Source organism: Homarus americanus, unplaced genomic scaffold (genome assembly GCF_018991925.1).
Source record: "Homarus americanus isolate GMGI-L3 unplaced genomic scaffold, GMGI_Hamer_2.0 scaffold41592, whole genome shotgun sequence".
Lineage (NCBI taxonomy): Eukaryota > Metazoa > Arthropoda > Malacostraca > Decapoda > Nephropidae > Homarus > Homarus americanus.
The window spans coordinates 276,157-293,345 of NW_024740109.1; the positions used below are offsets into that span (position 1 = coordinate 276,157).

The 17,189-nt window shown below is 35.8% G+C and overlaps 1 protein-coding gene across 1 annotated transcript; it reads left to right on the forward strand.

Moving 5' to 3' along the window:
- The first annotated feature begins 709 nt into the window (after positions 1–709).
- On the forward strand, positions 710–15,326 carry LOC121875206. Its single transcript, XM_042379656.1, has 2 exons — positions 710–1,007; positions 14,085–15,326. The coding sequence occupies exons 1-2, from the start codon at positions 1,005–1,007 to the stop codon at positions 15,090–15,092; spliced, it is 1,011 nt and encodes a 336-aa protein (XP_042235590.1). The 5' UTR covers positions 710–1,004; the 3' UTR covers positions 15,093–15,326.
- Positions 15,327–17,189: the final 1,863 nt, after the last annotated feature.

Here is a 17,189-nt window from a genome sequence, read left to right on the forward strand (position 1 = left end):
CCGAATGGGATTGCAGTTATCATACAGCTCCCTCCTCCTCCCCCACTTTTTCTCTTACCCTACTTTTTTTTACTGATGTTGGATTAATAAAGGAAGGAAGAGGAGGAAATAGAAGAATAAAGAAGGGGAAACAGAAAATACAGATAACAGGAAGGGGGGGGGGAAGCTGAGTTTCATCATGCGTCTGGGTGCGCAGTTTCAACGTTACCAGATCATTTTTGGACCTTACAGCTACAGTGTGTATATTTATTCCTGTAGCTGACTGTACATTGTTAAATATGTATGAGCATGACAGCTATGCATAGGATCATCTTCAATATTTCTTCTTTGATTTAAAATAGAATGATTGTGAGCAGGTTCATTTGTGTACACAGTAGTTACATAGTTTGGAGGCAGGATAGAGATACTGTATTTAGGAAAATGATTTATTAAATAATAAGTTCATACATAATCATTCCTTCTTCTGCAGATCTTTTATATATATATATATATATATATATATATAATATATATATATATATATATATATATATATATATATATATATATATATATATATATATATATATATATATATATGTATACTATATATATATATATATATATATATATATATATATATATATATATATATATATATATATATATATATATATATATATATATATATATACTATATATATATATATATATATATATATATATATATATATATATATATATATAATCTTGATATTGTTCCTCAGTGTACTTTAGGCATTAATATAATTTTTTATTTGTGATTCAAAATCACAATTGTTGTTTTAATTATTTAGAGTAATTTTTCTCTCAGCTGCTGAACTGCTTGTCAATTTTTTTGTCATTAAAGGTTTCTTTTGAAACACTGATGATTCTGCTGCCATTGAGATACGGCAACTTTTCTAACATATTTAAAAGGAATCCTCAGATGCTGACTGACTGAATGGGTTTTCTAATGAAGTCACAAGTCTCCATGCTTCCTCCTTATGGTGTGTATTATTAAGAGAAGTTGAGTTAATAAAGTGAGTGGTTGCTCCATTTTGCATTTGTAATGTTTGTATGTGGATGAAGTCATATCAAACTGCAATAAGTATTTAGTGCTGAAAAATATTCACTGAATGTAACTGTGCTATATATAATGATAATAATATTACATATTTAAAAAATAGCTGTCCTATATATGTTCCTTAATTCTCAGTACTGCAAATATTCACCATGTTCATCTGAACTGACAAGTATTTGCTTAACACTCTTGGGGTTTTCATGTGCAAATTTGCTTATGATCTAAATTATCACTATAGTGCATTTTTTCTCAGCTGAGAAAAGATGCCCCTTCTCAAGAACTGCAGCAGATTGGCGGTTTCAAACCTGTCCAATTTCGTCCTAAAGTAATGATGTATTTCTAAATGAGTTTATTCATAATCGTTGGAATGACCGTTTCTGATGAGAAAGATATTTAGCTAAATTATGTAAAGATACATACATTCATTATTTCAAACATAAGTACCTCTGCTGACGGCTATGTAAATATTTCAATGTGATTCTAATCTTTTAAAATGTTAGTTTTTGCATAATGTAGTATTACTGATATGTAATTTGTCTTAGTATGCTTTATTGTTGGTAAAAATATGTACTGTATACAGTATATTAAATGCATCCTCCGAAAGTGTGAATTTGCTCCCAGAGTTTAACAGTTAATTCATGTAAAATACTTTTGATAAACCTCCTATGTACTTATGTTTGAAATAATGAATGTATGTATCTTTACATAATTTAGCTAAATATCTTTCTCGTCAGAAACGGTCATCCCAACGCTTATGAATAAACTCATTTAGAAATATAGTACTGTACATCATTACTTTAGAACGAAATTGGACAGGTTTGAGACCGCCAATCAGCTGAAATTCTTGAGAATGGGGCGGGGCATCTTTTCTCAGCTGAGAAAAAACAGATTTTAGGGTTTTTATACACAAATTTGCGTATGAACTCAAAAATTACAATAAAAAAAATTTTGTTTGTGTATAAACACTAGATACGCAAGACGCACATTTAGCAATGTCGGTGTGATCTGGCACCCATGTAGACTGCCTCCAAGGTTATGTGAATGACCTGGCACAGGATGTAACCTTGACCTACATTTCCCACCATTTTCTCGCGGCTTGTGCTGATTTCTCGTTTATCACATTGATTTCATTTATTGATAACAGTATTGTGATAGTTTTGAACTATGCCTCATGTTGCTGGCAAAAGTGGAGGTGTGGGAAATTGTAAAGAGTACAGGAGATTGCACCATATGGTGGTGGTTCCTGAGGCCTCTCCCAGTCTCCCTGGCCCTTTTAGTGCATGTGATAGTTTGTCTAGCCCTTCAACAAGCAATTTTAGTGTGAAAGAAACTGCCTGGCTTGTTGTGGCTAAAAGCAAAATAAAATAGTGTTGCTCATGTGCCATCACAGCATGGCTTACCTCACCTCATGACTGCTCATCTCCCTCACAAGATTTAGTCGCCTTGTTCAGGCTAAGTACGACACTGGGGCACATAGAAGGAGGGCAAAGGGCGGGAGGGGGGAGGAACATCTAACAACATGTAAGTACAGAAATTCATTTATTTTCATAAAAAATTTGTAATATTTTTATGCTTTGCATTTAACCAATAATATACAATTATTATTTCATGTGAATTTAGAAAATTATTAGCATTTATAAACACATTTATGTAAAAAATATAGAAAATCTGAGCGAGGAATATTCGCATTTGGGAGCTTGAGTGGCAGTCATGCACTACAATTTGTGTTATACTCATGCTTACATATAGATTAATCATTTTATTGTGTTTACCTATATAAAACTATTTGTAGACAATGCTAATGCAACAAATCCAACCTCTTTATCTCCATTAGTAAGCTTGCTATGACTCCATATGTACAATTATCTTTTGTGCTCAAAGGGAAAACATGAATAATCTGTCCTCGGCCTGGGTGTGATCATCAGAACGCACAATTTACATCACTATTACCCAGCAAAATATTAATTTTTTCACAACTTTTCTTTTATAACTATTTTAGGCTAAATATGTACGCTTTATAATGGAATAAGGTTCATATTGCAATCACATGAAATAACGAAGGTATATAGTGATGTATAAACATTTTAATTAAGCGTAAAAAAAATTGTGTTCTACTCGTGCTTATGTTTTATAAATATGGTAATATTTCCATTAGCCAGAATTGAAATTTTCTCGGAAAATCGTTCCCAAGGCCCTAATTTTCCTGAAAATTCCGGCTTTGGGGACGATTTTCCAAGGGACACATTTTCCAGAAAATTCAGAGAAAACTTCCTAGTACCCAGAAAATTCCTGAAAATTCTGGGGATGGGGGATTTTTATTCCGGGTTTGAGAGATGAAAATCAGAGGCATTTTCTGGAAATTCCTAGAAAAATTTTCTTGTACCGGGAAGATTCCGGGAATGGGGGATATTTTCTGGCTTCGAGAGTTGAAATAATGTATCATTCTGGAAGATTCCGAGAAAATTCCAGGGATGGGGGATTTCTTTCCAGGATTAAGAGATGATGTAATGTGCAATTTCTGGAGCTTCGAAGAAAATTTTCCCGTTACCCAGAAAATTCCGGGGATGAGGGATATTTTTTCGCTTTAAGAGAGTCATCTCGTTACCCGGAAATATCTCTTTTCCGGAAGTGCTCTGCACCAATTGTTCGGGCCAACAGAGATATCACTGTAATTATTTTATTGTGATTACTCGTATAAAAGTTTTTGTAGATAATTTATTTACAATGCTGATGCAACAAACCCGACCTTTTTATCTAAAATATCAAGCTTGCTATGACTCATTACATACAATTATCTCTCGTGTGGTGCAGTCAAGTGCGTTGAGGTAGGTAACAGGCATGACCCTGAGTGTCTCGTCGGAGAGCACCTCCCTAGACCCAAGAGTGTTACTGTCCTAAATAGTTAAATGACTTCCTTAGTGGGAAGATCTTAAATTATCTGAGGTACTGACATGACAAGATCAGATAAATAATAGAGAGATCCCTTTGATCTGCCCACTCAAAGATTGTTCTCTTACTCCAAAAGCTATATGAATTGAAACCGCTTAATCTGTGCAGAATCAATTATGCTCTTTGAACTGACAAATGATTTAGTAACAGGACAGTGCATTCACAAATAAGCTTCTACTAATAAAGTAAATGTATTTGAAGGCAGAAATATCAGATTCATTGTGAGTTCATCACAAATATTGCAGCAAGTTGAATCTTATTGGATATAGCATGTTAGTGTATTAGTCAAGCAACTTGATTGCTTAATGACTCACTGGATTGAACTTGAAGATCCTGCAGTTGTCATCTAACTTCTACAAGAAATGTGAGCACTCAAGTGTAGACACAGCATGATTTTTCTTCCTCTGTGTTTCCATAAAAAGTGATGACAAGAAAAAACATGTAACTTACAAGTGATAGAAAGTGTCTTTTTTTAGATACAGTAGACTCACTTTTTTTAGATACAGTAGACTCACTCTCACATTATTGTATCATCCTTTGTATCATTTATAAAGCTTACAAGTTCAGAAAAGTTTGACCCAATTACAGTATTGTAATGTTTCACAATTGTGCAGATTTTCAACTGAATAGGGTAGTACTACACTGTAAGCATCATTGCCAAAGATCTGTACCTATTGGACTCAGACTTGTTTAGCTACACAGATACTGTATATACATACAGACCTACAGTAATTATGAAGTAAATATTTTATATACAAATATTATGCTGTACTGTACTTTTACATATTAATAGAAAATATTTATTGTGTTTGTCATTGCCTAAAATCTGCTGTGTACTTACATAATTATACTGTAAATAATTATATTTCTGTACTAAACAAACATGACAGCTACATATTTATATAAAGCATCCTGTACAGCTATAATGATCAAAAAGCATTGGTGTAAATTTTACACCAATGCTGCACTGAGCACTATAGCTGTACACTGTAAAAGGATTATGAAATGTATCATACTTGTAGCAGAACATGCACCTTCATACCACTGCCGGTCTCTCAACCCAACTGAGGGTGAATGGAGGGGCCCTGTGGCCAAGGTACATAGAAGGAGAGGTAGCACCACTTCAATAGAGCTCTGTAGTAACCATGAAAAAAAATCTGAGCTTTTGTTAAAACATTGCATTGGCCTAAAAAAGAATGTAGATTTTGTGTTCCATTGGGATTGGATACCAAATAAAAAAGGAAAATTAATCACTCATCAGCGACTCGTTCAGCGTGCTGATTGGCCAGCTATGGGTACGTCACTTGGCACCACCCCTTTGTTCCTCTTATCAACTGGTAGTTTGTGCTGTATCTTCATGCCGAGTCAGGTGGAAAAATAAGACAAAGCCATAAGTTTGTCAGAAAATAGATAGAAGTGTGTAAAAGAAAAGATCTCAGGAGCTTCAAGCAAGTAAAGCCTTAGCATTGTATATGGTCTATGCCTTGTTTATTAGTTTTAATTTTCACCATACAAATAATAATGTGAAGCTTTCCTTAAAACAAATTTCACGTCCATCTCTAAATTTGTCAAGGCTGGGAACCGCATGCTAAATCCTTTTTCATATGAAAGCCATATAGAGTAAGCATTCTACCATTGCCGACTTTTTGGTGATTTGCAGGAAATAGTGGATTAATAAAAGATTGAAGTTTCCTATAACTTATAAATTGTACTTTATTTGTTAATGCTTCTAAATTTCAACATATTCTTAAGTTTAAGGTTTCCTTGTAGAATTGCTTTAGATTATACAGTACTGTACAGTTGTTTCTATCTGATAACTTAATACAAGTTCACTTAATAGGTTACTTAGTGACTCCATTTTGTTAATGTAGTGTAAATAGCTGTACTTTTTTCATTTAAATTTTTGTATACTGTAATCTAAATTTTCAGCACCAAAGCCAATATACCTTGCTTATCGCAAAACCTCATGAGACAAAATATTTAACTTGATCTGCTTAAATAGGTTATGGCAAACTGCATTTTAGTTGGGACACAATTTTATATACAATCTCAGTTTTTCTAAGCCTTGTTTACAACCAGTCACTCACCTGGATTTTATCTTTACTTAACTTAGCTGATTGTCAAGTAAGACCAAGCACAGTTAGCTATTGAACCTAGTTTATCACAAAACATCTTACACCAGTTGTTTCTTCAGGAAGGTGTCAATGATTCAAGTCTATTATATTTTCATAATATGTATTGTATACTGTATTATATATTTTTGAAAAAAGTTCAATTTATTACATTTCTTCTCATAAATTTGGATCAGTAAAACAATCTCATAATAATGCTTATGTATGCTACATGCATGAGGAACAAAGGGGTTTGGACAATTGAAAATGTTGCCAAGTAGGTTTTCACCAAGCCGATACAACGCTACTATCTTTCTATGTACCGTACCTTGCTTGTGGCAGCTGGGCTCAGCAGAGAGAAGTTGCCAGATACCACCACCACCATGTTTCCTGCTCCTTTAATGTTATCATATTGACTATTGAACTATAAAATGAAATACTTTTCCTTATTTATAGATCCATGTTAATGTAAAGGAGAGTACAGTGTACTGTATATGTTGAAAATGACTCAGGATAGTTATGAAAAGGCTTCTTTTTTTTTTAGAAGTGGAAATTTTTAAATGGGTTGGAATACAGCCATCTTTTCCTGTTGAAACATTGATCATTTTTAAGCTTATTGCTGAATATGACATTCCACTGGAATTTTTTACCATTGAATACTGGGAGTCTACTGCATTAAATACTACCTGGTATGTCAGTTACTGAGATACAGCATTACTAATTAGGTTTTATATTATCTCATATAATAAAGGGGAGTGACATCCAAGTAGATAGAGCACTCACTCCCTGTCATGAGAGTTCACAACTGGGTCATTCCCAGATCACCCAGATGTAAATGGGTAACTAACTTTATTGTTGGGGAAGTGAGGACAGTCGAGTGCAGTGCTGGCCACACGGCCTCCTTTTGTGCCAAAGGCTTAGTATTCAGTTTACTGTATCCACACTGCCCCTAATTGGTCATCAGGCATATGAGACCTACTGTTCTTGAAAATAAATGTTATAGCCAGTGAGCTTAGTTAATGGTAGAGGACAAGCAATTACATTTGGATCTTTTAAGAATGTGGACCTTAACATATGGTGTCAGAAGTTAATATTAGGTATTGGTATGGATGTTTCAAAAGTACTGTACCATATTTACCAGCCCATAAAACATGTGTTTTCCTTAAAAAAGTCCTTAGAATCATCCAGCGTCTTATCGGTCGAAGGTCATGTTTAAGATAAGAAATTCTGTTCCAAACATGAACCCCAGAGATGTCAAATACAGTCCCCAAATGTCCCAGAAAACTCGAGTTTAGATAATTAGAAACTAATTCTAGACTTAAAATTATAGGTACTTAGGGAATATTTTTCTGATTACCGCTCGGCTGCCGCTTGTTTTGGTAAACCAATGCCATAGCATATCATCAACTACAATACTATATCATGTATTTTAACGTATACATAGAATAGCTCCTTCCACACACAAACCATCTGTGGGACACCATGCTGTTCAGCTGGGCATGGGCATTCACCCAGCTTACTCCAAGAAAAGTGTGCGTGCGTCCGTGCCATTATGTCACTTGGGGGGGGCTAGCTGGCAAGTCGGTGACGCAGTTACAACCCACTGCTTCTACACGTACACACTCATGCTCTTCATTTCCTCAGTTTGTAGTTTTATATTATATTTTCTTTACTTGTAAGCCACATTAGAATATTGTACTGTAATGATTTTTCCACAACTGAATTAATGCTAAACGAGGGATTCCTGTACTGTCTGAAGCTACATATTGTAATTCTGCTATTAAGCTTTCAATATTAGGGTGCGTCTTAACGGCCGAAGCATCTTATGGGCAGGGAAATGCAGTACAGAATTAAGATTTTATATTGCTCTCCTTCTTTAGTTTACTTCCATATAACATAATAAAGGTTTCTTTATGTAATATTTTATTTTTTTTTAATTTTTGAAAGAAGTGAATGTTGCAGTACAGTACTGTATTTTTTACAAATTCTTGTGTGCTCTCATGGTTTCAGAGTAGATTTCGTCCGCAAGATACGGAATATCACCCAAGTCCTGGAAAGTAGGTGGACTTAGAAGATAATGAGACAAGCTGACTGTATATCATATATAAGAACCCAGCATTTCTGGGAGAGGGATCAACTTCCACTGAAGATGTGCCAGACTAGTGTCCTATGATGTCTTGGGTAACCCAAGATTACATTTGTGTAAATAGAAATTACTGTAAGAATTTTGTGTCATAAGTGAATGGTAAGGTATTGCATACCTGCAATTTACTGCTTAATAATTTGGGATACAGATGGCCAGAATCCTCTTTACTTCAATGAATACATAGTTATTTATGCATAATGTTATTAATTATAACATTGTACAGTATATGTAAAATATTTCAATCGGGCATAAATAGCAAGGAAAACCTTGTTTGAATAATGTGATTGTGGTCAACTGAGTCCAGGTTAATTGGTGTCTTGTATTTTTAACTTAAAAAAATACTTTATTCAGATTATATTAATGTATTAGCATTATAAGTACACACTAATCAAAATTTTATGGTTCTGCTTGTAAATTATATGTAAAATTATATCTATGTGTGTGTTCATGAAGTGTATAAGGCTGATGCTTAATTTTTGCATGTGTATCTATTGTAATTACAACTAAAATTTATAAACAGATATTTAGTTTATTATCATTTGAGGATTATGCATTCAACCTTTCAAATGTATAGTCTGTTTAGTCATTGAACCTGTTATAAACCAATAATAAGAACTCAACTATTGAGAAATAAAAAACTATATCTATCAATCAGTACAGTATATCTCTCAATCTGCATATTTGAACCCTGTTACATCTCTGTGTACACACTTTCCATATTGATTTCTTTCCCTACATTATTTGTTATAATTGCATAAATTTTAGAATGACTTGTGACTATGTGTGCTGTAGGCTTGGGGTTTAAGAAGGTAGGGAAGCTCTAACCCATGATGATAGTGCACAGTCTCAAGATTAGTTGTCTTCCCAAGGGTAACTCTTGCCACAATTGACTGTAGGCTGGCTAGTAAATTACAACATAACAAAGCACAGGTGCAATCTATTCAGATCAGGCTCGGTTATAAACTGGCACAAACAACCACCTCACTTATTCCATCTATTGGTCTTCAATGGATGGAATTTATCTCAACTTGTATGTACATAAGGGTTCCATTAGATTGGATTACAGTAAAGCCTCGAATAACAACGGTTATGTGTCCTCCAATATTGCAGTGCAAGTTGAATCATCGGATCGTGAATCATTAATTACCATTAAAATAATGCAATAATTATGAGATGCGTTCCCAAGTGTGACCTTTTCATATCTTTTGTGTGGCTTTTTACCCTCTTTTCCCCAAAGACAATAAAATTAATGAAAAATGCAAACTATACTCTTTAAATAATGTATATGGATGCACCTTAAATAATATTAATGAATAATAATATGGTCACACAAGAGGAGATGGGACGCCATTGTTTCCATTAGTGTTTACACCCCGGAGTCCTGGACGATGGTTTTACATAAAAAAAATGAAGAAAATAAAACCCTGGTTGTAGATGTTGTAAAATTATTGTAAAAAAAATGAATATACGTATATGTTTTTAATAATGTTATTTAATGTTAATAAATGGAACAATAGAAGTAGCTAACCACTAATGGCAAAGATAAAAAGCAAGATGGATTGGGAACGCCAACATATACTGAACAGTACGTGCGCATTTAAAGAAACAACGTCATTTATCTTATTAAGAATATGTACAAAAGTCACTATTGTTTATTACTGAATATGTATTTGATTGAATTAATCTTTATATATGCAAAATGAACAAAGCAATTCATTAATAATATGTAGAATTTTAAAACACACAAGAGGATAAGTGATGGCATTGTTGTTGTCAGTGTTTACACCCATAATGTCATTTTCCACTTGAAACTGCAAAAATAAGACCCTGTTTGTTGATGAAGTAAATTTAATGTGAAAAATTTGTATGCTTTAATTAATGTTATTTAATTTACAACAGAAGTAACCACCGATATTAAAGAAAAAAAGTGAGACATAGTGGAACGCCAATGTATACATGTGCACTCAAAGAAACAGTCATTTATCTTAAGAATATGTACAAAAGATTCATTATTGTTTATTACTGAATATGTATCTGATTGAATTAATGTTTATACAGTATATAGTCTCGATTTACGCAGATTTTGTTTACTCGTTTGGTCATTTACACGCACCTTGCCAGAATGAAAATTTTAAGTTGCGCGGTTCATTTATGCGGGAAGCGGTGCCTGGAGGGTGCGCATTAGGTCGCTCTTACGTTATCGCTGATGTCATATGATGTATCGGACTGTGATTGGGCCAAGCATCCTTACCTCCCTCCGCCGCTAGCTGTGATTGGTCTAATGTAACATGACGTGCCCTGCCACCAGTGGGAAGAAGTCGCTGACCTAGCCGGGCCAGTCTCATTGTTCTCAGTTCCCCACGTATACTATTCTCTCTTGTGCCCGCTATTCCCCTCACAATGGCTTTCGCTGGACCCCCACCACCCCCGAGAAACCTTGAACTACCTGGACCAAGCCATGGCTATGTGAAGGAAGTCATCGAGTTTGGGGAGAAAATCAAGCTCATCCTTAACAAAGACACACTCAAGCATCGCTATGAAGTGTCTAATAACCTTCTGTCGAAAATTATGGAGCCGTATGTCCAGATGTATCACGACAACATTAATGCTAGTCTCGCCTGCAACCCACCACAACCACAGCCAGCCCAAGTCAGTGATAGTGACAGTGAGGATATGGATTTTGAGGGGTTTGTCAGGGAGGCCCTGCAAGCTTCTGTGAATAGTGATAGTGATTCACCGGAGGGCCACTAATCTGCCCTCTGCCTCGGAACCAGCCACCATCCATGTGTGCCGACCCATCTCTTCTACTAACGTAAGTGTTAAACACCTTTATATTTGTAGTTTTTTATTTAGATATTATTTGTGTGTCAATACCATCATAAAATTATGATGTTATTTTTACTACAAGGTACGTATTTTGTCGGAAAAAGTGGAGTTTGGAAGTCGGCCCAGTAATATAATCCCATATGTTCTGTTATTTCGTTTACGCGTTTCTCGTTTTACGCGGACCTCCACAAGAGTAGACAAGACAACATTGTTTTTGTGAGTGACGATGGTTCTGCATAAGAAACTGAAGAAAATAAGACCCTGGTTGTAGCTGTAGTGAACTTAATGTAAAAAAAAAAAGAATACCTGTATGTTGTTTTAAGTATTGTTATTTATTGTTAATAAATGGAACAATAAAAGTAGCTAACCACTAATGGTAAAGAAATAAAGTGAGACGATTGGGAACGCCAACGTATGTAAGTGCACACATTTGAAAACATATCGTTATTTCCCTACATATGAATATGAAAGCAACACTTATTTACTGTTCATATATGTTTTAAATAATACTTACAAATGTAAAACAAAAATTCCACTTGCCAATTGCAAACTGAGGCACAGAAGCGCCAAGGCCGGAAAGACGCTGCCGCCGCCCCTCCCGCACTCGATGTAGCCCTCCACATGTGCAACATCTGTGATCGACCCTGCTGGTCCTGTATCAGCCTCTTTAGTCTCCTCAGAGCTCACCAATGAAGGTGAAATCCTTAATAACTCATATCATTGTATCATAGTTGGATGATCCTCATACTCGTTTCCGAGTAACAGCAAAGTAGAAGTAGTAGTAGTCAGTGGCGACCTGGATTACGCAGTTCAGTTCTGGTCACCGTATTACAGAATGGATATAGAATCCTTGGAAAGAATTCAGAGGAGAATGACAAGACTAATCCCGGGCATTAGGAACCTTGAGTATAGACAGGTTAAAGCATCTTAATTTGCACTCCCTCGAGAGACGTAGAGCGAGGGGCGACCTGATTAGAGGTGTATAAGTGGAAGGCAGGGCTAAACAAAGGGGACATTACAAAGGTACTCAAATTATCCAACCAGGAGCGAACTCGTAACAATGGTTTTAAATTAGACAAATTTAGATTTAGGCGTGAAATAGGTAAACACTGGTTTGGAAACAGAGTAGTGGATGAATGGAACAAGTTACCAAATATCATCATTAACTCGAATACGCTGAATTGCTTCAAACATAGGTTGGATGCTCATATGAGCAATAGGGGTTGGGTGTAAACGGGACTGCCCAGTATGGGCCAATAGGCCCGCTGCAGTTTCCTCCATTCTTATGTTCTTATGTTCTTATGTAGTGTAATGGTCAGCTTGCTCGCCTCGCAAGTGAACGGACCCGGGTGCGATCCCCGGGTGGGGTGAAACTATGGGCAAGTTTCTTTATGCCATTTGTCTCTTGTCTACCCAGTAGTAATTGGGAACCTGGATGTTATTTGATTTGCGAATTGTGTTCCAGGGTAATGGTTAGCCAGTGCAGTTGGCGAGTTGTCCGGTCTTCTCGTACTATTCCTTGACACTGGGTCATGCAACTCGTTTAACTTAGGGTGTGGTTGTTGTGTTGGCGACAGCTTCTACACCTTAAACAAATTTATGCTTAGGTGGCCCATGGGCAGGCATTATTAATAGTTAGTGGTGGTGTAGTCAATGATAATGTAGTTAGTGGTGGTGTAGTTCGTGATAGTGTAGTTAGTGGTGGTGGAGTTAGTGGTGGTGTAGTTAGTGGTGGTGGAGTTAGTGGTGGTGTAGTTAGTGGTGGTGGAGTTAGTGGTGGTGGAGTTAGTGGTGGTGCAGTTAGTGGTGGTGCAGTTAGTGGTGGTGTAGTTAGTGGTGGTGCAGTTAGTGGTAGTGTAGTTGGTGGTGGTGTAGTTGGTGGTGTAGTAGTTAGTGGTGGTGTAGTTAGTGGTGGTGGAGTTAGTGGTGGTGGTTAGTGGTGGTGGAGTTAGTGGTGGTGGAGTTAGTGGTGGTGCTGTTAGTGCAGTTAGTGTGGTGGAGTTAGTGGTGGTGGAGTTAGTGGTGGAGTTAGTGGTGGTGTAGTTAGTGGTGGTGCAGTTAGTGTTAGTGGTGGTGCAGTTAGTGGTGGTGCAGTTAGTGGTGGTGTAGTTAGTGGTGGTGCAGTTAGTGGTAGTGTAGTTGGTGGTGGTGTAGTTGGTGGTGTAGTAGTTAGTGGTGGTGTAGTTAGTGGTGGTGGAGTTAGTGGTGGTGGAGTTAGTGGTGGTGGAGTTAGTGGTGGTGTAGTTAGTGGTGATTTAGCTAGTGGCAGTGGAGTTAGTGGTAGTGTAGTAGCATAGCTAGATATGGTGTATTCAGTGTTGGGTGTAGTGAGTGTTGGTGAGTATCGCTACAGCGCCACACCTTTTCCGTCGTCTTAATTCATGCTTATTATGAAGATTACTACCCATTCACCTACTTGTGTATGTGTGTGAGAGAGAGAGAGATTCTTGTTGACCTTAAAGTTGAGCGGCAGAAATTGGACAGTGATTACATAAGATCATCAAGATGGGAAAGTTGGTTATCTACTTATCATAGAAAACGGGAAATTTGTATCATAGAAAATGGGAAATATCTACATTCCGGGAAAGTTGGTTATCTACTTACCATAGAAAACGGGAAATTTGTATCATAGAAAATGGGAAATATCCACATTCCGGGAAAGTTGGTTATCTACTTTCCCGAAAAGTAGATTATCGACTTTTTGGGGAAGTAGATTATCGACTTTTTGGGGAAGTAGATTATCACTGGTCTGCATGATTTTTTTTATTGACTGTATTTCATCTTTTTCGAAATATATATTAAAAATAGTGATTCACTGTGTTTTTTATTCATCTCTATCACATCAGGTTCTGTGACGTTGACTTTTCATTTTTTATATAACATAAGTAAATGCTAAAGTATAATACCAATTAAAATACTTACCTTATATTGACTTAAATGTTAAATCTAATATATTTTTCTTTATTTTCAGTTCTTTGAGAAAAAAGATGGTCTTGTTTTGTGTTCAAATATTTGTGGCCTTATCGAGCACATGGGGATGTCGTACAAAGCAGATGAATGGAGGCTCTTCATTGATTCTTCTAACAAAAGTTTAAAGGCTGTTCTTCTCTACAATGGCAACGCAGCTGCATCTGTGCCAATTGGCCATAGTGTCCAAATGTCAGAAACTTACGAAAATATGAAGACACTTTTAACTGCAATCAAGTACCATAATCACAATTTTCTCATTTGTGGTGATTTAAAAGTTATTGCTCTCCTACTAGGTCTTCAAGGGGGATACACCAATTATCCCTGTTTTCTGTGTCTCTGGGATAGTAGGGCAGACAGCCAGCACTATGAACAAAAATACTGGCCACCAAGAACCAGCTTCTTACCCGGAGATCACAACGTAAAAGCTGTGCCACTAGTTGACCCCAAGAAAATTCTGCTACCGCCACTCCACATCAAATTAGGGCTTATGAAAAATTTGGTGAAGGCCCTGAACAAGAATGGAGCTGCTTTCAAGTACCTGGAGTCAAAGTTTCCTCGTATAAGTGAAGGCAAGCTAAAGGCAGGAATCTTTGTTGGCCCTCAGATTCGGGAATTGATGAAGGACATGCATTTTGAGGAAGCATTAGCTGGTGTCGAGGTGAATGCCTGGTTTTCCTTCAAACAGATTGTCCAAAACTTCTTGGGAAACAGCCGCTCTCCAGAATATGAAAAACTGATCCAAGACCTGATTTCAAGTTTCCGGCAACTTGGGTCTAGAATGAGTGTGAAGATGCACTTTCTGCAATCACATCTTGACTATTTTCCCAAGAATTGTGGGGACTACAGTGAGGAACAGGGAGAGCGGTTCCATCAGGTTATATGCACCATGGAAACTCGATACCAGAGCAAATGGAATGTCAGCATGATGGCGGATTACTGCTGGTCATTGAAACGTGATGGTCCCGATGCACAGCACAAGCGGAAATCAAAGCGGTCCTCCTTCCTTTGAATCAATATGTAGGCTAACTATTAGGAGCATCTTTTTGTTTACATTCATTAGATTTTATGTTGATTATTCTGCTTCATTTCATGATAAACGTAATTAATTTCATGGTTATTTGGAATACATTAATAATTAATTATATATTATTATATTATATCATATTTAAAAATCATTAATTTGTATTTTATTAAAAATCCTTACGTGATAGAGCAAAATGGTGGAGATATTTAAAATCAGCAACCCAAGAATATGTAAGATCACATGCATGAATAAAAATAAAAATAAAAAAGTTCCCAAATGCAGACCAGTGAAATTATCGACTTTTTGGGAAATATTACCTAATTTTCCGAAGTAGATTATCATAGAAAACGGGAAATTTGTATCACAGAAAATGGGAAATATCTACGTTTTGGGAAAGTTGGTTATCTACTTATCATAGAAAACGGGAAATTTGTATCATAGACAATGGGAAATATCTTCTTTCCGGGAAAGTTGGTTATCTACTTTCCCAAAACGTAGATTATCTACTTTTCGGGAAAGTAGATTATCGACTTTTTGGGGAAGTACATTATCGACTTTTGGGGAAATATTACCTAATTCTCCGAAGTAGATTATCATAGAAAACGGGAAATTTGTATTATAGAAAATGGGAAATATCTACTTTCTGGGAAAGTTGGTTATCTACTTATCATAGAAAACGGGAAATTTGTATCATAGAAAATGGGAAATATCTACTTTCCGGGAAAGTTGGTTATCTACTTTCCCAAAAAGTAGATTATCTACTTTTCGGGAAAGTAGATTATCGACTTTTTGGGGAAGTACATTATCGACTTTTGGGGAAATATTACCTAATTTTCCGAAGTAGATTATCATAGAAAACGGGAAATTTGTATTATAGAAAATGGGAAATATCTACTTTCTGGGAAAGTTGGTTATCTACTTACCATAGAAAACGGGAAATTTGTATCATAGAAAATGGGAAATATCTACATTCCGGGAAAGTTGGTTATCTACTTTCCCGAAAAGTAGATTATCTACTTTTCGGGAAAGTAGATTATCGACTTTTTGGGGAAGTAGATTATTGACTTTTTGGGGAAGTACATTATCGACTTTTGGGGAAATATTACCTAATTTTCCGAAGTAGATTATCATAGAAAACGGGAAAATTGTATCATAGAAAATGGGAAATATCTACTTTCTGGGAAAGTTAAGTTATCTACTTCTATCATAGAAAACGGGAAATTTGTATCATAGAAATGGGAAATATCTACTTTCCGAAACAGTTAGCTATTTTCCCAAAAGATTATTCACTTTTCGAAAGTAGATTATCGACTTTTCGGGGACGTAGATTTTCGAATTTTCGGGGAAATAGTTCCCAATTTTGCAAAGTAGATTATCATAGAAAACGGGAAATTTGTATCATAAAAAATGGGAAATATCTACTTCCGGGAAAGTTGGTTATCTACTTATCATAGAAAACGGGGAAATTTGTATCGCTAGAAAAATGGGAAATATCTACTTTCCGAAAGTTGGTTATTCATTTTCCCAAAAAGTAGATTATCGATTTTCGGGAAAGTAGATTATCGACTTTTTGGGGAAGTAGATTATCGACTTTGGGGGAAATATTACCTAATTTTCCGCTGAAGCGATTATCACAGAAAACGGAAATTTGTATTATAGAAAATGGGAAATATCTACTTCCGGGAAAGTTGGTTATATACTTATCATAGAAAACGGGAAATTTGTATCGTAAAAAATGGGAAATATCTACTTTCCGGGAAAGTTGGTTATCTACTTTCCCGAAAAGTAGATAGATTTTCTTCTTTTTGGGAAAGTAGATTATCGACTTTTCGGGGACGTAGATTTTCGAATTTTCGGGGAAATAGTTCCCAATTTTGCAAAGTAGATTATCATAGAAAACGGGAAATTTCTATCACAGAAAATGGGAAATATCTATTTTCTGGGAAAGTTGGTTATCTACTTATCATAGAAAACGGGAAATTTGTATCATAGAAAATGGGAAATAATCTACTTTCCGTGAAAGTTGGTTATCTACTTTCCCAAAAAGTAGATTATCTACTTTTCGGGAAAGTAGATTATCGA